This window comes from Aulostomus chinensis, chromosome 6, assembly GCF_037954235.1.
Source record: "Aulostomus chinensis isolate RoL2024-O1b breed Wild chromosome 6, RoL_Achi_v1.0, whole genome shotgun sequence".
Lineage (NCBI taxonomy): Eukaryota > Metazoa > Chordata > Actinopteri > Syngnathiformes > Aulostomidae > Aulostomus > Aulostomus chinensis.
In genome coordinates, this window is record NC_141325.1 from 15,062,951 (window position 1) to 15,090,287 (window position 27,337).

The window sequence follows — 27,337 nt, forward strand, 5'->3', positions numbered from 1 at the left end:
AGACTTCATTTCCAGGTCCAGATTGGATATCAGTTGGAGAAAGGTCAACTTCAAATTATCTGGTATCGTTTTAAGGGAAAATATCCTTTGCGGTCGTGAGTCGAACAAAATAAAGAGAAAATACTTTAATCTGTTCTGATTCTGCGGAAGAAATATGTTTGAGTTTACATTTGACTGAATGAGATTTCATGTCGCACATAATCCGGAGCAGAAGGGCTCAGTAATGCTCTTAATAAAGTAGCTGTCAAACACCTTCCAAAATAAATAAAGAAAGAAAGAAGGAAGAAGAAGCCGATGACGCAACCAGGCGTTGCGGGGGCGTTTCCAGCGGTGCATGATGGTCATTGCAGTGTGAAAGCTGGTCAGCGGTTGTTTGTTCGACAAGGGCGAGCCCTCCTTTTGCCTGGAAATGTTGTTTTTGTAACATTTTCTGTTTTAATGTTTGTATGTTGTCTCGTGTGTGCTGTTTTGGCCGTCGGGGCTACCGTAGCTAAGGTAAATAACATCGATGTTCCTGCTTTACGCCTTTTACCCCTTGTTGTTTATCACTGGCTGTGGATCGTTGCTGTTTGATGTAAACAAAAAAAAGCCAGCGATATATCTAATAGCTTATTGGAGATACGTACTATGTAGTTTTATTTTTCAAAAAATAATGTTATTTTTTGCATTATTATTCAAACAGTGGAGATAGCTACTTTAGCCCTAAACTATCGTAAAAGCCAACATTAATGTAATCAAATTTCAATTGTTCTTGTCTTGGCATATTGCTGTTTGCAGTCCTGTCTTCATTAATCACTGTAATACAGTGACATACGCAGTATTATCTACCAAAATAGTATCGTTTGGGTTTTGGGCGGTTGGGGGATCGTCCAGTGATACCTGACACCAGTAGGTGTGGTTTAGCATATCTTTGCTCCTTACCGCTCGGAAACACTTCTCCGCTTTCGGTTAGATTATATAATGCAAAACAAGTAAAATACTTTTGTTTATTCCAGGATGAGGGATCTTCGAGGCATTGACAGCTTACTCTTGAAAGAGTTAAGGTCATGCTGTGTCAAAGAGAACAACTTTCTACCCAGAGAGACTGGCCTGAGGCTGATTGAGTCGACCTCCACTGAGGTAACCCTCTGACCCACTTTTACATTTTGGCTCCTATTTCTGGCTGTATTTTTGTACGGATATGCGAGAAATACCCACGGTTCCAATTTCTGTATGTGTAATATATAAAGTATGTATTTTCAGAATGAAAGTGGAGTTTCGGCAAAATGCAGAGACACAAGAGTGGAAGAATTGTGGGGCTTGACAAGTTTCTTTGGCTACAGTACCCAGACTTTTGTGCAAGCTGTGAATTTGCTGGATAGATTCCTCACCATTATGAAGGTATAAATTCAACATTAATTATTAGTTAGCATACAAGCTTTTACCAAATTCCAGAAATATGTCAGCTTCCAGTGAATCGTAACCGTGACCTCTGTGACCCGTGAATCATGTGACTCGGTTTTACTGCATTATTGTGACAGGTGCGCCCCAAACACTTGCCTTGTATTGGTGTGAGCTGTCTCCACATCGCTGCCAAGATGGTCGAGGACAAGAACAATGTCTCACCTACCCACGAACTGATCCGCATCAGCCAAAGCAAGTTCACTGTGTCAGACCTGTGTCGAATGGAGAAGATCATCTCAGAGAAGCTCAGCGTGGAGCCCCTTGCAGTGACAGCCTTAACCTTCCTCCACCTCTACTACTCAGCCTTCAACTCCATGTCTGCTGCTGGAAGGTAATCCTCTACTCCTCTATTACTTGGTTTTATTGTATTTTTCTGAATTATTACTCCAATTTGCCTGGAGTTGGTCTGCTTCATGAGGTTTGTACTGGCGGGTCAAACTTGGATTCCCCTTTATATTTTAAGGGAGGAGATCCCAAGCATTGGGAGACTGGAAGCCCAGCTAAAAGCCTGCTTATGCCGACTTGTTTTCTCTAAGGCAAAAGTAAGGATTGTTCACAGGTGGTAATTTCTCTATAACTGGATTGATTTAGAGCCCCTTGACTCATAAATGTGCCTGTTTTCTCTTCTGCAGCCATCTGTCTTGGCGTTGTCCCTCATTGCTCAGGAGTTTGAAGCCCTTCAGTCCATCAACGCTTTGAAGATTGTCCAACAATTCCAAAGACATGTGAAGGTAAAAGAACAGACACGTGTCTTCAAGCTATAATGAGCTACCTTTTTTTATTTTTTAATCAATTGAAAAATCCTCTAAACCCAAACTGGGCATTTTCACTCCTGCCACGTAAAGTCCAGAACCTCTATGGAAACAATAATCAAGGCTACAAGTTTTAAAATATGGAGACCTCAGAAGTATCTTTTGTGTAGTATTACACAACTATGAATCAATAAAAGTCAAAGTCGAATAAAGCATTTGATGCAACGTACGCAAGTCCCAAGTGTTACCAATATGTTTTCCACATGTGACAGACTTCGTTTTTTACAGGTTTCATCCAGCTTTTCAGCTGATATTTTGCTGATTTTGTCACATGACTTTTGGTCACAGCTGAGTCAATCACAGCTTCCCAGTTGTGCTGAGATGTGCGGAATTGTGTTGTTTTTTTTTTGTTTTTTTTTTACAAAATGTAGCTTGTGCAATCACTTAAAACCCTTTAAAACGAGACATTTATTTTTATGAAATATCACAATTGATTCCGTGATTCATTTAAGGTGTTAAAATCTCCCATTGCTTTGTGTGTTTTAGAACCAGATTGTGGGTTTCCATTTTCAGTGTCAACAGCAGTGAAAAGTGGCGTTCTCACATCTCTAGAGTCAAAGCGAGTGTATTGCTTCGTCCCATCAAGAAACCGAATCCAAGATAACATTTTACATCCGTAAAAAGTACATTTTAACGTGTGAATGTTGTCTTGAACGCCTATAAGCAAATGATCAAAATTGTTAGTAGCAGCTGTAATACTGATGTCCACTTGGCATCCACATACCGTCGCCAAGGCAACTTCAGCCAAGCCCAATGTAAAAAAAAAAAAAAAAAAAGACAGAATGAAGCCATTTGCATCATTTCAAACAGATTTTCCTGTTAAATTTAATGTTTTTTTTTACCTTGGCCTGAACTACACCCCTTTACAAGTTTACGGGGTACTCGCCCATCCGTGTAACAGACGGACAAACCTTTCCATTTCCTTCTTTTCATCTGTACACCTTCATGCGCCTTCCTTACAATTCCCCTCACCGTCATTGTGCTTATATTATGTTGATTTACCACGGATTCACTGAGGAAGAAAACAGCAATTGACTTGCAAATTACGACTAACATCTGTTTGCAGCCTCTCAGATGTTTCCCGTTTGTCTTCTCCGCAGATCAGTGACGGCGAGCTGCTCCACTGGAAAGACCTCGTGTCCGAGTGCATGGCCGAGTACCGCTCCAGCGAATGTAACAAACCAGATAACAAGAAGCTTGTTTGGATCGTGTCCAGGAGGACAGCCCAGAATCTTCAGTCAAGTCACTTCAGTGTACCTGGCCTGCCAACGATTCCAGAGGCGAGCTGGGATGAGAGCGAAAGGTTCATTCTTCACTTTCTTTCTTTCTTCTTTTTATTATTCTTTCTCTGTGTTTGATGTTGACAAAATGAATATGTATAGGTGAACATGAGCGCAAGTGCATTATTTGTTTTCAAAAGACAAAACCATCTTCTTTGGGGGAAAAAAAAGCGTTATCTACCATCCTCTCCAGATCTGGACATTAACATAAATACCTTTCTCCTCGTTGTCATGAGGGAGCTGAGACCAGCTTGTTAGCTTAGTATAATGAATGGCAGTGGATAGACAGGTTAGCATTCCTCCACCTTGCTCCTTTGTGTATCCTGGTTCAAATTGTTAATGTTTACATTTGGGTTTTGTTTGTGTTTTTGTTTCTTCAGGAGAAAATCCTCATCCTCTCTTACACAGTCGGCCATAACTGGCAGCAGCAGTCACTCTTCTAGTCGTCAAAAAAGTTCTGTTTGTAGGCTAACTGTTGAGGGGCTGCGTCATATCACAGAACTTACTGTACTGAGGAAAGTAGTTCTGGCTACTTTATCCTCCAGTATTAAAGTGGGTGTCAGTTCTGTAACGCACACAGGAGAAGTGTGTTTATCTTCTTGTCTGGCTCTGGGGCGAACAGTCAATAATCTTATTTGTCAATTGAATGAATAATTGAATGACACGCCACATCGTACCATGGGTAATAAGCAGCAGGTTAAATGTGTGATGGCGAAGAAAATCTTAAATTTGCAGTTTCCAAATCATAAGATTTCAATTTAGAAGAGTGTGTGTGTGTGTGTGTGTGTGTGTGTGTATCTAAAGCTCCCAAATCCTGAGTAACCACACATTTAAAAAAAAAAAGTAAAACATGTTGTAGCATCAGAAAGCTGGTATTGTACAACGAGGCTTCAAAGATAACAGATTGGGAGACACCGTGAGATAACACTGAGCTCATGAACGCATCAAAAGTTCTCCTGTCCCTAAACTTGGTTAAAGAAACAGTGATTTATTTAAAATTTGTTCCATAGGTTACTGCACATAAGCAAGATATGATGCTGAATGTTTTTGATACCGGTAAAAAAAAAAATTATGCTAAATTGTATAGATTTGAGGGCTGCACGGTGGTGCAGTGGTCAGCACTGTGGCCTCACAGCAAGAAGGTTCCGGGTTCGAGTCCTGGCTCGGGCGCGGGATTTTTTTGTGTGGAGTCTCCATGTTCTCCCCGTTGCCTGCGTGGGTTCTCTCTGGTACTCCGGCTTCCTCCCACAGTCCAAAGACATGCAATTGGGGACTAGGCTGATTGGATTCTCTAGGTATGACTGTGAGTGTGAATGGTTGTTCGTCTCTGTGTGTTGGCCCTACGATGGACTGGCGACCTGTCCAGGGTGAACCCTGCCTCTCGCCCGTAGATGCTGGGATAGGCTCCAGCCCCCCCGCGACCCTTACTACTAAGGAATAAGCGGAAGACGACGATGGATGGATGTATAGATTTGAAATATAGTCTCAGTATTTGTCACCGGTCTTCTTCAGTGCAGGAAAAAAAGCAGAGACGCCACCTCTAACAGCAGCCGTGACACGCAGAGCGCGTGTTTTGAAAATGTTTCTCGCCTAGAAAGAAACACCCTTCCTTCCCCCCTCCACCTCAACACTGTAAACATCACAGATCTACAGAGTTTTGTTGTAAGGGATGATCACATGATCGAAAGTTTTGATTATGAATGGCTTCTTCTTCTTCTCTCCTAGCGAGGAGTCCTGTGAGGACATGAGCTGCGGAGAAGACAGCCCGTGTGGCTCACCGGGCAGCGAAGGCGAAGGATCCTTCTTCCCTTCTTCCTTTCACAAATGCAGGAAGTGACGCCTCCTAGCAGCGCAGTAACAACTGATGAGTGTTTTGTCCCTTGAATTGTAATTCAAAGATAGTCGCCGCCACGCTTCAGCGCAAATATCCCCCTTTCTATGAATGCGTAGGAGTGACAGGAGTTGATCTTGAAGTGCCTGTGTTGTCTCTATTGTTTGAAAACATATCCTAATAATGCAAAACTGCAATATCTTGGCAGCTTGATGACAATACATCCAAAAACTTTGTGTGTGTTTGTGTCCAATCTTGACACATTCCGTGAAAAAAAAAAAAAAAAAAAAGTGATACTCAAGCAAGAATTTCTGGATTTCAGTCTCGTGGTACAGTTACTGTGGACTACCAACTAACATACTAGCACATCCTCACTTTTATTTTATTTTTTTTTTCCCCTTCTTTAGAACCGTTTTTATACTCGGTACCATACACACTCACAGTACGAACACAATTCTAATGTGATTATATAAGACACAGTAGTGTGAAAATACCAGACTGTTTATGCATGGAAATATGTGTTGTTTACTGTGTTTACCAAAATAAGCTTACTGTAAAAAAAAAAAATGTTTAAAAAAATGTAAATAACATGTAAAAAAAAAAAAGATGACAAAATTTTATGTTTTGTGAATGCGCCATCATGTTGTATTTCCTATGATGTTATAAAATGAAATGTATTGGAAGGGTCAGAGATGAGCCTTCAATATTAAAAAAAAACCCAAAACAAAACACAACAGTTTACTTTTAATCATGTTGGACTTGTGTCATGATTTGATCAAGGGCTGGTGTATCTTATCATAATGGGACTTGAATTTAAACTGTAGATTAGAGATGGCCGCCAGTGTGTGAAGCCCAAGCCTCTGCGGCGGATGGTTTTCCTTCTTTTTCGACCAATATTCAACACCCAACTATGATGGTTGGATGTTTGGCTCTCCTGAAACCACACCCTCTCCCGGTTAAACTCTATTTTTATTACCTCTAGACATTTTGTTTTATCTGAAGTGGCCGTTTGCTCCAAGTGGTTTTCTCCCAATTGAAAAGCTGAGTTTCATTGTGCGAAGCAATGAACGAGCCCTTAAATGTCCCTCTGAGTGTGTTTTTGTTAAAAACAACAAAACCTTTTTTTTTTTTTTTCCAAAATGGGATTTTGTATTTTATGTGTTTTTTTGGATCAAATATGTTGATGTGGTGTTTCACAGTTTAGTTTTTTTGAAAGAAAAGATGATGTGCTGAACAAAGAGGCACCAAACATGAAATGATAAACAGAATTTATCTGGAATATGACAAATTAATTTAACTGCCAAAATAGTCTAAAGCTTCTCAGGTTTAAATGTTTGAAATGAAGGAAAATATTTGAATATTCATGTATTGGAACATGTAAACCTGTTGATTTTTTTTGTAATTGGTCTTGTAATTCAATGATTTGTTGAGAAAGATCGCAAAAAATGCACATTTCTTAAAAGCAGCGTATTATTTATGTTTTAAGAACATATCTGTAGGGGATTTTAGCCATTTCTATTTACCAAAAATTCCCTCAGGCTCAGATTTAAGACCAGAGAACATCAATGAAGAGCTGGTCATCTCTCTTTTAGAACCACCCCTCCATTTCAACCCCTTTCTTTATTATTGGACAAGCTTTCCTTTATGCTGAGAGCAGGGGCTTTGTGTGTGTATAAGTGTGTGTGTGTGTGTGTGAGAGAGAGAGAGAGAGAGAGTGTGTGTGTGTGTGTGGGGGGGGGGGGGGGGGTGTTGACGTGCATTTTCGTTCCATCTCCTTGATTAAGCCTGCAGCCTGGAGAGGAGTCGCAGCTGAGCGTGGAGCAGCGGCAGCAGCAGCAGCAGCAGGGCTGGGCAGGAATGAGAGCGGTCCGAGCCTCGGCACCATCATCATCATCATCTTCATCATCATCATCATCACCACCATGCAGCCGACGACCACCACCATCAGCCGTCCATTTTTATCCGAAAATATGAGCCGATGAGCGCTGGTTTGTCTGTGTCTTACAGACAGGAAGCAGTTTGCCGTCCCGGTGATGACAACATAGACTAACGCCTCGCTGCAGTAACAATCAGGGAGTAAAAACGCTCCCGAGATGGTCCGCATCGCCAAGGCCCTGGGTTTGGTGATCCTGTGCGTCGCTGTGCTTATATTGTCGCTCATCAGCTATGTGTCCCTGAGGAAAGACAGCCTCTTCACCTCCTCCAAGTACTACATGGGAGGCCCGAGGATTATGTTCCATGCAGGGTTTCGGTAAGTGATCATCACGTCTTGCAGAGATTGTAGGTGGATGTGTTGCTGTTGGGCAAACATAAACACAGAACCAGTGTGGCCTAGTGTGCACGATGCAAACCTGTGTGTGCGTGTGTGTGAGTGTGTGTGCGCGCGCGCGCGCGCGCGGGGGTAAATGTCCGAGCATCACATTACTTTCAATTTGGGACAAATGTTTCCTGTCAGTCAAACCACGTGGTGATGTAGTACGGAATGATTAAAATTACAAGAAAAAAGTTCATGATGTAAAAAGAAAAAGGGTGGAACCGCACATTCTAACATCACTACTATAGAACCTGCATGTTCATGTTTTCATGTTTTCTATAATGCTTTGTCCTTTTTACCGAGAACTTCATTTTTTAAATCAATGTAACTGATGAACATCCATCGATTGATTAAATTAATCACATATTTTAAAAGTGAGTGGATGCATACAAAGTCATTGTCATTGCCTGCACGTATAAAACTGAAACCCCTCATAATTTATCAGAAACTTTAGCTGTGAGATCATTTTTATTAAAGTCTTTCTCGCAAAATTGGCATCTTTGTTCTGCTTTTCCAAATTTTCAACGTTATAGTTTGTAAAGGATTTCAACATTGATTTATTCTGTTGGTTATACATACAACTGGTAAAACCTGTTTGCCAAGATGTTTCCATTCATAACAAGTTCGTTAGTAAGCTTGTTTGGAAAATGTCAATTATATCACAAAAAAATGATATTTAATCACTTTTATTTCATGAGTTGGAACGATTTCACCTCAGAGAAACTCACAGTTGAGAGAACAAATATTCGTTTTTTTTCAACAGTTTCAATCGTATCAATGTTTGCAGCATCATACAGATCAATTCCACTTGTTTTCAAATAAATTAAAAACAATGGACTATAATTTCAAAACCCATTGCTTATAAAGTAGCGATGTTTTTCCAGCTGAACTGATGGACATAATGAGTATAATTTTGTACCAAAGGAATATCAAGCATTAATCAACAACAAGACCAGCATTAGTGCCAGACTGCCCTCCTGCATATCACTGATTCGTGCTTTTTGTTTTGAATGTTTTTTTTCCCTCAGGTCTCAGTTTGCCATGAATTTCCTGGACCCCTCATTCATCCCCTTGACTAATGCCCTGAATGAGGAGCTCCAAGGAAAACCATCCAAATGGAAATTTAACAAGACCGCTTTTTATCAGCAGAGGTAACATAATTAATTAGCTGGGCATTTTCTTCCTGTTAGTCAGAGGTTTTGTGAGGACGATTACACAAATTGGAATATATTTTATATGCTTTTACAGTTTGTGAACACTGTTGCACGGATGCACCGATATTTTTGTGGTCTGGATTTTATTCCAGTCGTCGAATTAGTTTATTCAAATTCATTTAAGATTTCTGTGGTTTCACCAGAACCAGAGAGGGACAATTAGTTCATGTTACAGCTGCTTACATTTCAGAAAGAAAAATATACTGTATGAGATCATCTATAAGAATATATGGATTCAAATCTGTTCCTCTTACTACGCTGCATATATGACGGCAAAATGAACAGTTCTCGGTGCTACACGTGTAAAAATGATATATGTGATGAAATATATCTTGAAAACACATGTCAAACAGTAGAATTATTGCAATACTCAGCCAGATCGTAGCATAGTTGAGTTTTGAATAACAAACAGAGATTCTGAAGCTGCTGACCGGCGTGGGATAAGATCAGATGGACCAGTCAGTTAACATGTGAGGGGAGGAGTTGAGACGTTTAATAGACACGGACCAGAATGTCTTTCCATGTTGTAAATGTCTTGCCCTGAATGATGCGGCCCTTCGTGTAGAGGGTTTCAATGTTAACAGTCTGCACTCCCACTGTAGTCTCCTTAATGTCCTCACTGCCTCAATAGATACAAGGGTTCCCGGTCCTCTGACCCTCCTCAGACCCACAACCATCTCCTTTGTGTTTACCACATTGAGCTGCAGATGTGTAGCCGCTTACACCATGTGACCAAGTTCCCCAACACACACCTGAACTCATCCTCCTCATCCTCAATGATACGTATAATTATGGTGGATGTATGTGGTGTAGAGGGTGAAGGGACACTGGAGTGTTCCCCAAGGGGTCCCGCTAGTTTTTGTGTTAATTAGACAGAGAATCATTATTGTCTTATTTCAGAATGTCCAATTAAATCAAACCACATTAACTTTGCTCCTGAACCTTCCCTCTTAGCTAACATTCAAAGATCTTGCTCTGCACCCTTCGCTTGTTGAACGAGCCCCCCAAACACGCATTCGCCCTGCTGACATCACTCTGGCTCATTAGGTGCTCAGTATCTGGCTGACAATGTCATTTTGGTCCTGTTGGATGCTGGTGTGACCTTACACTCCTTTAGGGCTACAACCACTGTACCTTTCCGTTGCCAAATTAGCTGTGTAGGGCAATTATTCTGACTTTTACAATCCGTGATTTAAAATTCACCCCCAGTTCACGCTGTGATGTACTGGCTGGACTGAAGTCTTCACATTCAAGCTCGTTTTTATCATTCTTAACATCACTAGCTTGTTTGTTTCTTTTCATATGAAAAAACAAGTGCAACACTATGAAAGAGATAATATGGGCTTTCAAACACTAGCACATCCTCCCTCTCTATGATGCCAGACTTTGGCTCTGGCTTCCAGTATCTGTTGCGCCCGTCTCCTCATATTTCAAATTTGCAATCATGTATTCAGACTGTACGGTGTATAAACACAGCATACCGTTTAAAGTAATTTTTCTTGAGATTTCTGCCGCCCTTTCGACCTGTCAGTCAACATAAATAATCTTGAAAAAAGCAAAGCTGCACTGATCAGATCATCACAAAGCCAAAGAATCTGGGAAACAGTGACTGGAACTGCAGAGGTTCTCCATTGCAGATCAAGAAATAATAACAAAGATCAGACCGACTTTGTTGAGAACAGCTGCCCCATGACAACACTTTTGTAGCTGGACACCCAAGTGAGGCAGCAGAGGCGTCACCTCTTGTCCCAATAACCCCCCCCCCCCCCCCCCCCCCCCATCGTGAAGACAAAAATCGACCCTCCGACCAGTGGACATGGCTCAAAACTTTTAATGCACACAGTGTTACATACGGGCTCCACTTAAACACAGTAAAATGGATGAAAAGTTGTTTGTAATTTCTCATTTCTGACCTTTTGGAAAAATGTACCTTCTATGCCTCTAAGTTGTTGCGAGCAACATGAAACTGCCATTACTCCTCAGCAGTAGCGCTAATAGTACGCTGTCTTACCATGAACTGTTTGTTTGGTCACTTTACTCCTACCAGCAGCTGTCAATCAAACACAGACGCCCACACTCCTTAGCCAGCTGAGACAAACACTCTTTTTTTTCTCTTTTTTTTCCCAAAAACCCTATTAACAGTACTTTAGAAAACACATTTATGTGTTTTTTTTTACCACAAAAACAGAAGCGTGGGACAAGTGAAGCCATAAAAACTTGAGTTGACTGAAATAAGTAATAAACACTTATTTGTAGTAATTTCATTGGTCAACACAAATAATAACAAATAACTTTATCATTAATGCGTTCAGTATTTCTCTCAACAATGAGAGAAAATATGTGTAAGACTGGCTGGGTGGGAGGGAAACTTTCCTCATCACAAGTTTGAGATATTTAGTGGTATTTTACTTTATTTGGCACATATTTTCCAGAATGCCTTAAAATTAACTTGTTACATTCAGCTTCCAGTTCAAATGTCAGACAAGTCAATAAAGATAAGGGATTACTAATCTCATATTCCATGTCTTCTGGCTGTGTCACATTTTGTTCATTGACGTGAAAGTCCCTTTCTGGAAACAAACTGGAGACATTCCAGTTCAGGCCTGAATTTTCTATAATTTTGAATTATTAGATATGAGATAAAATATGATTAGACTCACAAGATCTCATATTCTGTGGAGGTGACATCAAAACCCCCATGATATCGTTTTATAATGTCAGATACGTTACATACGTCACTTTCCTGTGCAGACCTGTTATCACGTCACATTATAAATATGATCAATAAGAGAAAATCTCAGTGGTCTCAAATATAATGCTAAATCCCAATCTTACCTTAACAAATTCAAATAATTGATTCACATGTCAAAATTCTAACAAAAATAAAAACATTAAAAAGATTCATTCTGAAAGCCCCGGATGAACCCGTAGAAAAATTGCAAAAAAAAAATAAAAAAAATTGTCAAAGTGCCAACAATGTTAGATGTAACTACAAAATGTACCTATAGCAGCAGGATATTGATGACAGGAAAACTTCTTATCCTGGGATTTGCAGTCATATACCAGGGACGATACACACAGCCCTACCTTCCTTTAAAAATGTGGCTTAGTATATATCCCTAGGACTGAAAATGCAAAAATTGTCAACAGTAAGCAAACACATCATCAAACATAAATGTGAATGTCCAGCCGCTCTTCTTTTCTTCTTGCAGGAAAGATATCTACAGCTACATTGACCTCACCAACAACTTCTCCCTCACTAAGAACAGCGTGCGTGTTGGCCAGCTGATGCACTTCGACTACTCCAGCCACAAGTACGTCTTCTCCATCAGCAACAACTTCAAGTCCCTGCTGCCTGAGATCTCTCCTATCCTCAACAAGCATTACAGCATGTGTGCTGTGGTGGGCAATAGCGGCATCCTGACAGGCAGCCACTGCGGCTCAGAAATCGACCAGGCTGACTTTGTCTTCCGCTGCAACTTCGCGCCGACAGAGATTTACTCAAAGGACGTGGGCCGTAAGACCAACCTGACTACCTTCAACCCCAGCATCCTGGAGAGGTACTACAACAACCTGCTGACCATTCAAGATAGGAATAACTTCTTCCTTAACCTGAAGAAGCTGGAGGGAGCCATCCTTTGGATCCCCGCCTTCTTTCTCCATACCTCAGCCACAGTAACCCGGACCCTGGTGGACTTCTTTGTGGAGCACAAAGGCCAGCTGAAGATTGAACTGGCCTGGCCAGGGAACATCATGCACGATGTCAACAAGTAAGATCTCACTGATAACAGTATTTTTTGTCAGAGGTCTACAGAGTACTTATCAAACCGAAAGTATAGTTTCCTTGTTGCGACTTAAAGCATGACTTCACCCACAAAGTGTATTTTGCCTTCCAAGTACTCACAAGTACTCAGCTGCCAAAGAAGTTTCCCCTCTCTGCGCTACCTCTTTGTGACATAGGATGCAGAAAGAGCCAGCTACGTATGTTCAAGCTGAAACTAATGGCAACTGAGGACGAACAAAACAATCTGCCAAAAAAACCTCTTGAACAAACTCTCAAGTGCATCGTCTGGTAAAATGACTCTCTTCTTAATCCAGTCGTATTCTCTGTAACCCACAAACACTTTGATTTGAGCAACAAACCCATTTAACCTTTTCAGTTTGGACCTTTTTTCATGGTGGTGCTGAGCTCGTCCAGCAGGCACATTCAGTTGATCCACTTATTTAAGGTGACACAACACCGAGTTTGTTTTTAGCTCTAATCAAAGTGTTGATTAGATATGAGATGCACTTAGCTTATGGCTGAATTCAGAAGACATTATTTATGCCAAACCATGCGCTTGAGGGTTTGTAAACTGCCTCTTTTTTGGGGGTAGTTGTTGTTATGCAGTTGTTTCTACGTTCATATTAAAAATTGATGGATTCTGGGTTTAAAAAGTAGTGCTGCAGGAGGGAAAAATGATCTTCATGAGTTCAAAACACCTATTTTCAGTGAGGTATCATTGTAAGTGAAAGCCGTCTTTAGAGCCTTTTCTCCACGGTCCTACAGTTGGTTCTCTCAAATGTATTTAACAACCAAGCTAAAGTGCAAATGTTATGTTATGCCATTTGGTACACTGACAGTGAACTAGCTTACTATGCCCAACCTGTAATATTTCTGAATTGCATTATAAAAAGTTTCATTTCCATTTTAAATATAATATAAAAAAAATACCCATTACAAAGGGTCATGGTTCAGATACTCAAATAATATATATCATAATACTTAATCATAGTGATACTGGTTTTTTTTTTGGTACAATAAGGTACAGGTAGGATGTAAAGATCAAAAACAGGCATGTGCCATCACACACTGCACTTTGTCTGCTGTTTGGATTTGAAGAGTTTTTCTCTTGTGAAAAACAACTGTTTTCTATTGCTGGAGACCGCACTGATGAGAGCAGAACGTCGGTGGAGTTTCAGATACGAAAACCCAAATAAAAGCCGACGCAAACTGTGGAATCAGGTGTGGATCTGTGCAATTGTCAGTGCATGCAATCCTTCTTTCCATAGTCAATCCACTGTTCACATAGAAACGTTGATTATATTAGCTTTAACTGAGTACATGATGTAGGCTGTATGAGATACAACTCATAATGGGAGGACACAATTGAGTTTACACAATTACTTTAAATCAAATCAAATCATTGTTTTTTTTTTGGTTTTTTTTTTAAACCACAGTTGACCCCCCCCCCCCCCCCCCAAAAAAAGGAAGTGACTTTAGCCACTTTTGGGGATTTTCCTTAATCCCAATTTTCAGAATCAACACAGATTTTGTCCCCACTTGCACATGCTGTCCAATGTAACTGTTCTTCAGTCTGATTAATAAATCTGGTTATTTTAAAGACTGTGTGAGTTAAGTCATCCCTCTAAAATCATTGCTTTCATTATGATATTGTGAAAATGTAAACACTGACCAAACAAATGATAGAAAGAAAATTAAATATGCAAATAGAGAATATGAGAATTGATTTTCTGATGTAGTAGTTTTAAATTATTATATTTATAATAATTATTAGTGGTATTCTGCTGCCATGGTTCAATTCTGATCTTGAAGGACTGAATTGTCTTTTCTCTTGCAGATACTGGAAGACTAAAAACCTTTCTCCCAAACGGCTCAGCACAGGAATCCTCATGTACACGCTGGCGTCCGCCATGTGCGACGAAATCCACCTCTATGGTTTCTGGCCCTTCGGCTGGGACCCCAACACAGGCAAGGATCTGCCTTATCACTACTATGATAAGAAAGGGACCAAATTCACTACAAAGTGGCAGGAGACCCACCAGCTGCCCACCGAGTTCAAGCTCCTCTACAAGTTACACAGGGACGGCGTGACCAAACTCAGCCTGACACACTGCACTTAGAACCGTAACGACAGGTGTTGGATGGTTACAGGGTGACTCCAGAGACCCAAACACGTCAGCTACGCTCAAACTTCTGTTGTGAACCCACAATGCATGATACATGTTACAGCATTTTATGACACCATGATTCACATCAAGTTGTAATTTCACATGAAGTTGTTACTGGAGATGTAAATCACATTCGGTATTGTTGTGTTCGGTGTTACTGTTAGCACCCACTCAGTTGCTTCCATTACCTCCTTTGCATGGCTGCTTGGCAGTGACTAAAAACGCTTGAAGAGAACAAATATCAATTTTAACTGGAGTCTGCAGCTGTGGAAATGAAAATAGTCAACTCTTCCGGTTCTGTTCGGTACAGTAGTGTTTGATTAATCGCCTTTTACAACAGTATACTGATTCTGTACACTGAAATCACTGCCTAATCTCAGGGAAGGAGTTAGATCAGTGTTTTTTGTAATCAGATTCAATGCCTCAAGAGAGGTGCAGTTCCCGTTTTCAGGCCCTTTTCCCCAGCAAGTTGTCCGACAATCTGCACCGCTCTGGAAGATATAGTATTTGTTTACAATACTGTACTCTATATATACTTGTGTGTCTTTTACTGTGTTGACAGTATGACTGTCCACTTCAAATTTTGTTGAGATTCCTCAAATTTTGGAATAATAAACAACATTCCAACAATAAGCCATAGATTAATGGACAGAAGATCGTAAGTTTTCGTTATATTACTGAATATTAGAAAGTGGTATCAGCCTACATTAGGTTCTAAGATAACTTCCAATCAGTCTACCACTCTTTAGCCTTCCGGCTGTGGTGTAATGGTCATTGTACATCCAGACTGGGTTGTACTTATCCCAGTTTGTGCCTCTCAAATAATACTATTACATTCGATTCACAAAGCTGTTTAATTTTCTGAAAATAAAAAAAATCTAGCTATCTAGTTTTGGGAAAAAAACAGAGGGGCTGTTCTGAATCTTTTAAGCTCCTCAAAGACTCTTCTGGACCAAAAATAGGCTATACCACTGAAATTTAGCATATTTGTAATTCTTTCCCCAACTGTCAGTCAAAGAAGCTGAGTATCAACTTTTTTGGACAATACTGCTATGATATTTGTTGAAAGTGGTTTAGATCAAAAGAGCATATAAATGATTTAAATGTGCTACAATCTTTATCATCATTTAATACTGAAGATACCTTCAGCTGGTTCAGGTGACGATATCAACAGTCTAGGTTTTTCTAACTGGTATATAAATTTTGGAAAATTGGATGTGAATCCCGCTGAATCAAATGTAATAATGTTACGCCACAAACTGTCGCACCAGCTATTCATACATCCATAACTTGTAGAAGTTAGCATTAGCTTTGAGCAAGTCGTTGCATCGTAGTACAGGAACTCTCCAAGGAAGTCGTCTGAAACATCTTAATGTCTTAGATGGCGGGAATCTTAAATTTAGACAATTGGCATGAGATTAGTACATCATTTTGTCATTAATAGCATAATGTGTTGCTATTTTAAGTAAATTGTATCATTTTGTGTGTGTAATGTAACAAAATATCTCCCATGTCGTCACACGTCAGTTGACTACCACAATCTGTTAGCAAGCTAGCAAAATTGTTGTTTTGGATTTTTTTTATTTTTATTTTATCATTCTCTTCATGGCAAACAACTGACAATTCAGTCAGTTAAATATTAAGTAGCAACTAATATTTGTGTGAGAAATTGTTTGTTTGGTGAAACCTGTTAGAATTTATTGGAAAAGCAAAAATCTCCATTTAAGAATTGCCTCCAGGAAAAACAACAACCAAAAAAAACAAACAAACAAACAAACAATAAAAACTTTAAGACAAATTTAAAGTAAAATTGAAACAATTTTACTATTTTAACCAGTAGTAGAGATGGACAGAGGCAACACGAGTTGCAACTCTACAGTAAAGACCATCAGATCGGTATAATGGCACTGCTGTGGCTAAAAACTTCAGGAAATGTAACTTTTTGGACACATTTCTAATTTAATAAGATTTTGAGGTTTACCACTATTTCAACATATTTAAGAATGGAATGTACTATTTATTACAGAGCTTTTTTGACTGAAAAAGTTATTTAACCCTGTCAGTTCCAATATTTGTGACATAATGCAGAGAAATGAATGATTGTTATATGACTTATTGCATCTTGTACAAAGAGCATGAACCATTAAACATTGCATGTGAGAGGCACTAACAAATCATTTAGGCCAGTTTTATACAACTTTTTTGAAGATAGTTTTGAGGGTAACATTCTGTTCTTTGCTATTGTTTGTATTCCTGATGGAGTGTTCCTTAAGAATATCACCTGTGACTATGCTAGATGTCTGGAGGCGGAAAAACAAACCCTATACATTTCAAATGGGACCAAACCTCTACAGGTCATTGTTGTCTAAGATGATTTAAAAATGAACAAGCTTTATTTATTTATTTTATTTTAATTTTTTTTTGGTATATCTAGATAATTGTGGTTTCTTAGAAACAGACCAATCTGTCATGCCAGAGTGGACTGGTAGGCAGCAATGGTGATGCTGATCGGGCTCAATGAAAAGTAAAGCCACATGACGGCCTCATGACTTTGCAACATGCGCTCCTTGTTGCAATAACCAGATGTGCTGTGCGTTTTTGTGCTCATTCTTAATAAGCACGGTAAGCTTTTGCTTGCCGTCCTTTCCCACACAAAAGCTTTTTTTCCTTTTTGTTTGCGTCCTTAGGCAAGACAGGCATTTCATCTATGACGTCTTGTCTCGGAATCACAGTGCAGGCGCTAAATCCACCACTGGAACACAAACCTGATTGGAAATAGCTTGAAAAGCAGAACTCTACTGATGTCATGGATGTGATTTTGAGGACTCATTGCTATTGTCACTATATTCGGAATGTTTTGTTGGTACACCAAAGAACGCTGTATTACAAAAACAGTATTGAAGCAGAACTTGCATATCCCCTTCTCTGAGTTTAAAGTTGAATATCACTCGTTGTGGCACAAGCATCATTTTTTTTTAATGTAGTGGACTTTATTTGTGACTCCATGAATGTCCTCGTACAGATTGATTTGATGTTTTTAACAAAGCTGTCGACACTGGCATGAATGATAGACATTTTCTTTCCGACGTGATAATTTTCAAAATAAATGTGTAGAATGTGTGTTCAAGAAAATGATACTAACAAGAGTCTGAGATTGTAATTCCTGTTAACAGTTTAGCTTCTTGTTCATTACATTTACATTACAGGAAAGTGACTTACAACATAAAAATGTCTTTATTCAAAATGCAGCACTATACAGGAATCCTTCCAAAAACCCTTTAACATTCTTGTACGTTTATTTGATCTGCATGGCTACTTTGTTCCATAAAGGCATAAAAGCTTGGCTGCGTATATTCATGTCATATAAAAGTCATAAATCATGTATGGAACTTTGCTATCTTGGTTGCTTTAACAAAAATGATCATCCATATAGGAAATGTAACCATGTTGTGTTTTTTTTTTTTATTATACCCCATGACAAATATACATTATGTGCCTGCATATTCCTTCCATCAATGCCTCAATGTGTCAAATAAAAACAGTATTTTTTTCTGTGAAATGTAAATGTGATGGAAAAGCCTTTTTTCTGTAACCACGTTATCTATAACAATATTTTTCTTCTGTTAGTGGATCCACGTCTGTTTCCTGTCAAACAATTCTCAGGCAGCAAGTAAATAACATTAATATCAAGATTTATGTCTTGAAGGGACAGTTAGCACCCTGCCTGTAGTTGTATTTATCCACCTTTTTTTTCTGGTGTGATTTGCAGTAATCTGAATATACTGGTGATACAAATGAACCTCTCCTCAAGTACAGTGGAACTGGATGGCTTTTGCCTTGTGGTGCTCAAAGCAGCAACACATTTTGTAACTGGATTATTACTTGTAAATAGCTGGGGGTGTACATCAGTCAAAATAAAATAGTTTGTACATGACATTTACATATTTCCTTTCCAGGCAGAAAGTTCATTTACAGTGTCATTGAAGGCTTTCAGGATGCTAACAAGCTAACTATTCCAGATAGCAATGAATGTTTGGCCAAGATTTTCTCAGTTCAGTTCTCCCATGGCCCACATTTGTCCTCGAATGATTTGCATTTACTAAGGGTGCCAAAACTCAGCCACAGGTCTACCTTTTACCAGGGTCAAGGCCCTCTCATTACACCCGCATCACTTCTGGCCAGTTGTGCACTTACCTTGGCATGTTGTAGTTGGCCCACAGAAAGCCAACACAACTCTTGACCAAATGTGCCTGCAATCTGGGATTTCATCAACTGCATTTACCAAGAAATGGTTACCTTGCTATCAGTATAACAAATATTTGTGCTGCCAACATGTTTTTGGTCATTATTTGACTGTTATTTGACAGATTGTTAGAATTAGGGTCTTAAATGCAGTGAACGCGGCACAATTTACACTGAATAAATAATACTCTTATTTCTCAAAGCTCTACCTTTCTCAGGTATGGACCATCTTCCTCATTCTGCAGGCATCCAAGTAAAAACATCTCTACGAGCAAGTGTGAGCAAAGCATGATCAGCAGGCGCAGGTCCTCCTGACAGGGGCTTCCACCACCTCATGGCTGTCCGTAAGGCCACCGTTGTGTTCAGTGCTCTGACCCCCACACATGCTCTGCTCCATCCTCTTCATCACCAGGCCCAGCAAGGTGGTCACAGCCTTGTCCACATTGGCGCCAGTGACCGCGCTCGTCTCAAAGTAAGGGATGCTGAGGGCACGAGAGAGGAGGTTTCTGATGAAGGTGACAAATAGACGTGACAAGTACTTGCACCTGCTGGTGTTTGGGTCAAGAACACTGTTGAAATAAATATCACTTCATCAAAACTGTTTTAGTTTTTCCTGAGGAGATCATCCAAATAACATATTAACTTTTCTTTCTTGTTGCACTTAAATACATTTTAGAGGCTTATAGGGGGTATAAATGGAGAAATAAATCAATCCATTCTTCACAGGACAAAAGCAAATACTGCAAAAAAAATCTTTTAATCAATCAATTCATTATTATGTTTTGCCTCCATTGATCTCATAATGATTCAACATTATCTTGACTTCGTTAGGATCAGGTTGAGGAACATAATCGTCCACTAAATAGCTCAATAGCACCCTCCTGTGGTGACTTATTCACTATTTTGGGGCTATTTCTGTGACTTTCATTATGCTGCTTTTGTAATATGTAATTTCCTGGGGAGATAAATGAAGTACTTCATGTCTCTGTAAAAAGTGTTTTTGTTACATGATGTTAACCTCAAGTTACTGTATTATTTAATTAAAAACCATATGTGGTTAAAATGTTTATAAATCATAAGTGTTGGCTCTATGACAATAGCAGGGGACTTCACGAGCAACATTCAACATCCTATATCCTCAAACCCTCCATTCAGAAAAAAAAGAAAAAGTCAAAATTAAGATCACCAAAGTAGATGTATACATTTTAGAAAAAAATAAAAAAACAGAGTGATGGTGCCTGGATATTGCAGTTCTTCAATAATTGATATACATATCAATATCTCCATATTTGTTTAGCTGAAGAAGAAAAATTACCTGTGAGAGGAAGCATTGTGGAAGTGCCCATATTTGATCCCACCACTACTTAGAGGTCACAAACAAAAAAAAAAGACAGCTTCCTCACCCGTATCTATCAGCCAGATCTCTGGCCTGTCTGCCTTGAACGTCCCTCATGCTTCTGAGATCTGCTTTGGTTCCCACCAAGACGATGTCTGGACTGTCACAGTACGCGTTGGCCTGCAGCTGACCTTAACCAACAGAGAAAGTTAGTAACTACCATGAAATGCAAACACGCATGAAGAAACCAGAAAGTGCTCAGGATTGTATGGGCGCATATCCCTCTCACCACGACAGGAGGGAAAACACAGGGCAGCCTGCTGTGACAGTAACAAAACGTTAAAGCGACAGTCCAACTAAGATGAGTTTCACTTCACATTACTTCAGTTTAAACTGCACAGGTACAGTCTTTTCCTGTGAGGATAGAGCCTGCTTTGTTAGCTGTTGGGTCATTAGTCATGTATCAAACCACACAGATGTTTCTGTCTCTGCATGTGACATCCAGAATAATTGGTGTCTGAATAAACCTCTGAAAAAGAAACTGTGAATGACCATCATTATTGTCTACTTTAAATGTGGAACATTTCCTGAGGGGGGTTGCTCACTCCCCATGCTTTTTCTGTATTGCCTTCGCCAAAACTTTGCCTTCGCCTCCTCAGATACTTTCTTGGTGGCCATCAGCGGTCTACCTCCTACTGACTCGGGGTCCTTGAGTAGATGCATCGTTGGGTCTCTAAAAAAGACTCGAGCTCCCACCTCTAACCGGAAGAGCCACATGCTCCAGTGCCCATCCCTGCTCTCCGCTAACCAGGTCATCCAAGTTCACATAAGTTTGGGAACTGTTTTGCCTGGGGTTACAAATTTCTTAAGTTCTAGTGAGGAAAAAGAAAAGGCTGAGACAAAGATTTACAGTGCGTACAAGAATAATGGAATGCAGGGGCCCCTGACTATTTCCTGTCTCTTCCTTATGTGGGCCTCTTTTGTCTAAACCATGAGGTTTTCAAAGTGGGGGGTGGGCCTCCCCAAGGGGGCTCAAGACAGTTTCTGTGGATGCTCGGTGATGGAGTTGAAAGAATCTTGGTTATCAAAGGAGCACATGTAAAACAGCCTAATATATATGATGTAGTGAAAGATATGTAAAGAGAAACTGTAGTTTGTAGGGTAATTTTATAGTTTCTCCTACTGTCCAGGAGTTAGAAACTATTAAATGACCATTTCCATGTATTTGTGGACTCTGAGGTAAGAACAGGAATATTAGTCTAGCGTACTGTCTATGAGATGAAATAACACAATTACTCTCTAATTATGTAATTAAATCTATAAGCACCCAGAAACAAAATTATAACTAATGCAGTGAAGAGTAAGGGGAACAACGTCTTCCAAGATTTGTCGAAAAGGAGGCCCGCCATCTGAGAGCCTAGTCTAAACATCTCTGCTTCTTTCTGCAAGTGCACAAACTGAAAGGAATTTCATAAATGACAATGAATATATAGAACATCTATCATTTGAATACACAGAAGTTAATAGTAATGAATCATAAAAAATGATAAATAAATGCAAATCATTAAAACCACCCTCCCTACAGTAAAGAGTATTTTTTGTGTATTGTTAATATATTTGTGGAGGGTGTCACTAGGCATAATCTTGAAAATATAGCTGATAAACAAAACAACATAGACACAATGACATTAAACAAATCTGCAGAGTCCAGCATTTGAGTTGCAGTAAGCTCAAGCATTTAGGATCAAGATGAAATTAATAACAGATTAACTGATGAGTGTTCATCTGCTCTGTTCTTGCCGAATCTATTCCATAAGAGAGGAGAGAAAGGGAGGGAGGGGGGGGGGAGAGAGAGAGAGAGAGAGAGAGAGAGAGTGTGTGTGTGTGTGTGTGTGGCCCCTCCTCTGAAGCTGTTCCTGAAGTTTCTGTCTGTTTTCTATGTTAAAAGTCATTGTTTTATTGTTTACTTTTTTAATGATGAAATTCTGATTTTTGATTTGGGGTTTAACAAGTAAAATGTGATTATCTGAAGGGATTTAAAAAAGAGGCAGCACGGTGGTGCAGTGGTCAGCACTGTCGCCTCACAGCAAGAGGTTCCAGGTTCGAGTCCCGGCTCGGGCACTGGATCTTTCTGTGTGGAGTTTGCATGTTCTCCCTGTTCCTGTGTGGGTTCTCTCTGGTACTCCAGCTTCTTCCCACAGTCCAAAGACATCAAGAGGGGACGAGGCTGATTGATACTCTAAATTGACTGTAGGTGTGACTGTGAGAGTGAATGGTTGTCTGTCTCTCTATGTTGGCCCTGTGATGGACTGGTGACCTGTCCAGGGTGAACCCTGACTCTCGCCCGTTGACGCTGGGATAGGCTCCAGCCCCCCGCTACCCTTAATGTGTAGGAATAATGGGAAGACGATGGATGGATGGATTTAAAGAAGATACACCAGATAATGCAATGCCACATACTCATCCAGTTCCTGACATTGATAAAGCTTTGCTCATTAGTCAAGTCGAACATCAGCAGGAAGCCCATGGCGTCTCTGAAGAAAGCTGTAGTAAGGCTGCGGAACCTGAAAACATGTGAAAAAGCTTGTATTACACAGCTTACATTACATTACACAGCCTAGTCTAAGGAGTGATAAGTGATAAGAATGACTGAGATGAATAATAAATCCTCTTTTGATGAAAATGTTTGAGAGAAGTGATTTTTTTATTCATGATGAGTGCTTTGCGGTGTCGTTGACCCGTGCTGGGTTATTTAGAGACACGAAGCTCATATTTTATCCATCCTACTTATATTAATTAGGGTTAGGAAAAAAATTGGCCCCCAAAAAGTTCATTAAATAAATTCTCTCAAATAAATGCAGTAAGATTTAACATAATCCTATTTTAGGAGGATTTATTCTTTGGCACCCTAGCTCTCTTCCCAATAACCGCTGGGATAGGCTCCAGCCCCCTGCAACCCTGAACAGGATAAGCAGTAGAAATGATTTATTGTTTGCCTGTTAGATAATGTTACTTTTCTCTGGGTGTACCTTATAAATTTACATTTCAATTGCAACTAAAGGAGGCAACACGGTGGTGCAGTGGTCAGCACTGTTGCCTCACAGCAAGAAGGTTCCGGCTTTGAGTCCCGGCTCGGGCGCGGGATCTTTCTATGTGAGTCTGCATGTTCTCCCTGTTCCTGTGTGGGTTCTCTCTGGTACTCCAGCTTCCTCCCACAGTCCAAAGACATCAAGAGAGGACGAGGCTGATTGATACTCTAAATTGACTGCAGGTGTGACTGTGAGTGTGAATGGTTGTCTGTCTCTATGTGTTGGCCCTGTGATGGACTGCTGACCTGTCCAAGGTGAACCCCGCCTCTCGCCCAAAGGCTGCTGGGATAGGCTCCAGCCCCCCCCCCCAACCCTTAACAGGAATGAGCAGAAGAAAATAGATGGATGGATTTGCAACTAAATTCATATTAATAACATGCAATGGATCCTGTAAAATATTCTTTACATTATGGTGTTCAGTGCTGGTTCTCAGCTACCAATCAAGGTTATATTTCACATGAAATTGAAGTCTTATTTAGAAAATATAAAAATATACACTTCAAGTAAAAAGTTTGGACACACCTTCTCATTCAATGTTTTTTTCTTTATTTTGACTACTTTCTACATTTTAGATTCATACTGACGACATCAAATATATGAGCAAGACATATGGAAGAAAAATTGATAAAGAATTGTAAATGTATTTTATATTTTAGATTCTTCAAAGTAGCCACCTTTTGCTTTGTTGACAGTGTCGCAAAGCATCATGAGCTTCATGATGTCATCACAGCACCTCAGCTTAGAGCCCAGATAAATGCCACACAGAGTTCTAGTAGCAGACACATCACTACATCAACTGTTCAGAGGAGACTCCACCAATCAGTCCTTTATGGTTGAATAGCTGCTAAGAAACCACTACTAAGGAAAAGCAACCAGCAGAAGAGATTTGTTTGGGCCAAGAAACACAAGGAATGGACATTAAACCAGTAGAAATCTGTGCTTTCGTCTGATGAGTCCAAATTTGAGATCTTTGGTTCCACCCGCCGCGTCTTTGTGTGATGCAAAAAAAGGGGAACGGCTGGTCTCTACATGCATGGTTCTGACTGTAAAGGGGACCAGGTTCTGGCTGTATGGAGGAGGAGGGGTGATGGTGTGGGGGTGCTTTGCTGGTGACACTGTTGGGGTTTTATTCAAAAGTGAAGGCACACTGAACCAGCATGGCTCCCACAGCGTCCTGCAGCGACATGCTGTCCCATCCGGTTTGCATTTAGTTGGGACCTTCATTTGTTTTTCAACAGGACAACGACAAGAGTGAGCAAAGCAGTAATCAAAGCAAAGGGTGGCTGTTTTGAAGAATCTAAAATATATATAACATGTTTTGAGTTATATAACACTTTTTGTTTACTACATAATTCCATATGTGTTCATTCATAGTTTTGATGCCTTCAGTGAGAATCTACAACGTAAATAGTAGATTCATAGAATACTTTATTAGTCCCAAAAGGCCAAATCATTTTTAAAGTCCATCACATTCATATCAATAGAATGAAAAAATAAATACATCAACCAGCAGCAGCGATTAGACACTCTACGAGCGTAGTGATCAACAGGTCAAACATAATAATCCATGCACCCACTGTGCATTAAGAAAAGAATTCAAATGAAGCAGGAGGGTCTGCTACTATTAGTGTTTAGTAGCTGAATAGCAGAATAAATGGATAGGATCTGACTGACTTATTATTCCTTCTGCTTTCTGGACAACTCAAATCCTGAGTGTCTTTTTAAAAGGCTGATAAAAAAAAAGATCAATAAAGGAGTACATGAAAACTATAATATGAAGCTCCTTCTCCTAGTCCTTGTCCTCCACCTCTCCTTTCATCCTCCTTTATCTTTGTCTTCTTTCACCTGCTAACTTAACTCCTTCTTTGGCTGCTTATGGCCCCCCCCCCCTTCTTTTATGCCCCCAGGGCTTTCAATAACCATGGAACATAATGAGTGAACATCAGCTAGAGTTACCTCTCTTGTCCTGCCGTGTCCCAAAGCTGAAGATGGACTTTAAAGTTCCTCTCGGTCGTTCCGTCAGCACCCGTCCCCGTGTACACCTGAAAAAAACACACAATAATTTAAAATAAAGTAATACACTCTTTCGACATCATGTGACACAGGATTTAAGCCCTTGAACAATGTGTCCAGTAAAATAACCACTCACCACTCGCTTTTCCCTGAAGTCAATGCCCACTGTGGTTGTGAACTTGCGGTTGAAAGTGTTGTCAGTGTACCTGTAGAGGAAGGTGGTCTTTCCCACCCCAGAGTCCCCCAGTGCAAGCAGCTTGATGAGATAATCATAGTCCCAGTCAGCCATGGTACAGCTGAGTGCTCAACCTGCCGCACAGTTGGAGGTCACAGTGTGACGTGTTGTGAATTCATTTTAGAGAGAGCTGTTCTTACAGTGCAGAGGGTCGGTGAAAAGAAAGGTGAAACAATTCAGCTTCAGTTTTCAGAGGGACCATCACACACAGGCTTAGCAAGACGTCATAACTCTCAACTCATTAGTCGCTGATCACAGAGGAAGGAGCACATGACTCGGGCTGATTTCCACATGAGCAGTCAAATGCCTCCTCAGAGTTTCTTTGACTTGAAGAGCAAAAACACAGACTGTTTGGCAGACAGAACTCCTTTCATTAACTTTCAATGCATGACACCACTCAGGTCTCTGCGCTGTTTGGGTTACACTCGCAGCTTGAGCCAGGCAGGCCAATAAAGACAGCATGGCCAATCTGATTTAGTTATATTAGAGGTGGTTGAAAGGTCCCCACGGGCAACAGCAGTCCTGAAGAATACCATCTCTTTCAGTTTATTTAAGAAAAAAAAAACAGAAAGAGCATCTCGTGGTTGTATGTTTTTGCCAACCAGTCTGGTTACAGTGTACATCTATTTCTGTCCACAATATATCCAGTGAAGGCTTTGAAATTATACCAGAAAATACATTACTATATGTACATACAATACAGCACCCTCTTCATCCCTAAGTTTTGGATTTGGATGAATGAATTTGACCTTTGGTCTCTATAACGTTATTTTTTAAGACATTTTATTTCCATCATCTATTACTGTATCATTATCATATTTCTCTTGCATTTTTTCATTATGTCTTTTTGAGTTTAAGCCAAAAGCTTATTTCGTGAGGTTACTCGACCTTTGATCGAGAAAATCTAATTAATTCATCCTTGAGGCGAAATGGACATTTTTTGCCAGATGAAAATCCCTCTGAGGTATCACATTCATGATGAACGGACTGACGGGCAACCTGACAACAGAATGCGGAGTAGTATTTAATATATGGTCACATTCTGCAGCTACCATGAAAACCAGTATTTTCACATGCAGAATTGTTAGAATCTGCAAAATGAAAAGCAATAAACCATTTGAGCATTTTTCTTCATTTTGTAAACCTCATATCAACGAATAAAAACAGGATCAGTTTGTCTATTGGTACATGTAAGTTTTAAAACGGCCCCAGCAGCACTGTCCCCAAGAAACACGACCACATTTTCTGTCAAATAAATAAAACAACTGTCTTACCAGTCAATCTGGGAGTGCTGACGTCCATCTAGAGGGCCCTTGACTCGTCCTGATGATAAAATAGTCACTATCATGATGCAACGGCACGTAGTATATTCTGAACCTTTCCCCTTCTCACGTGACCCAGGGAGGAGCCCCAGACCAGCAACAAGCAAGCACGGCTGTTCCCACAGACCTTGTGTTTTCTGGTATTTCTCTTGAGGAAAAAAGCTCTTTGAAAAACTGGATTGTGTCTCAGACTATGAATAATGTGTTACTCTGAGGATTTCAGAGGAAATAATCCAACCAAGGAAAGGGCCCCT

The 27,337-nt window shown here is 40.0% G+C and overlaps 3 protein-coding genes across 4 annotated transcripts; 2 read left to right on the forward strand and 1 right to left on the reverse strand.

The window, feature by feature from the left end:
- Nucleotides 1-328: 328 nt before the first annotated feature.
- On the forward strand, nt 329-6,114 carry LOC147260245 (cyclin-G2-like). The gene is made up of 8 exons (XM_086205394.1): nt 329-495; nt 996-1,119; nt 1,243-1,380; nt 1,521-1,774; nt 1,907-1,985; nt 2,076-2,174; nt 3,356-3,558; nt 5,261-6,114. The coding sequence occupies exons 2-8, from the start codon at nt 997-999 to the stop codon at nt 5,370-5,372; spliced, it is 1,008 nt and encodes a 335-aa protein (XP_086061520.1). The 5' UTR covers nt 329-495; nt 996; the 3' UTR covers nt 5,373-6,114.
- Nucleotides 6,115-7,137: 1,023 nt separating this feature from the next.
- LOC147260246 (alpha-N-acetylneuraminate alpha-2,8-sialyltransferase ST8SIA3-like) lies at nt 7,138-19,202 on the forward strand. Of its 2 annotated transcripts, XM_086206734.1 has the most exons (5): nt 7,138-7,232; nt 7,374-7,617; nt 8,709-8,831; nt 12,107-12,664; nt 14,516-19,202. In XM_086206734.1, exons 2-5 carry the CDS (start codon nt 7,460-7,462, stop codon nt 14,796-14,798), a joined length of 1,122 nt encoding a protein of 373 aa, XP_086062860.1. In that variant the 5' UTR covers nt 7,138-7,232; nt 7,374-7,459; the 3' UTR covers nt 14,799-19,202. The 2 variants fall into 2 exon arrangements, with proteins under 2 accessions (XP_086062860.1, XP_086062859.1); XM_086206733.1 differs by having other exon boundaries at nt 7,142-7,617.
- On the reverse strand, nt 17,824-27,162 carry LOC147260247 (ras-related protein Rab-27B-like). Its single transcript, XM_086206735.1, has 6 exons — nt 27,036-27,162; nt 25,663-25,835; nt 25,470-25,555; nt 22,885-22,988; nt 20,492-20,615; nt 17,824-19,570 (listed from the first exon to the last, which is right to left on the reverse strand). The coding sequence occupies exons 2-6, from the start codon at nt 25,813-25,815 to the stop codon at nt 19,381-19,383; spliced, it is 657 nt and encodes a 218-aa protein (XP_086062861.1). The 5' UTR covers nt 25,816-25,835; nt 27,036-27,162; the 3' UTR covers nt 17,824-19,380.
- Nucleotides 27,163-27,337: the final 175 nt, after the last annotated feature.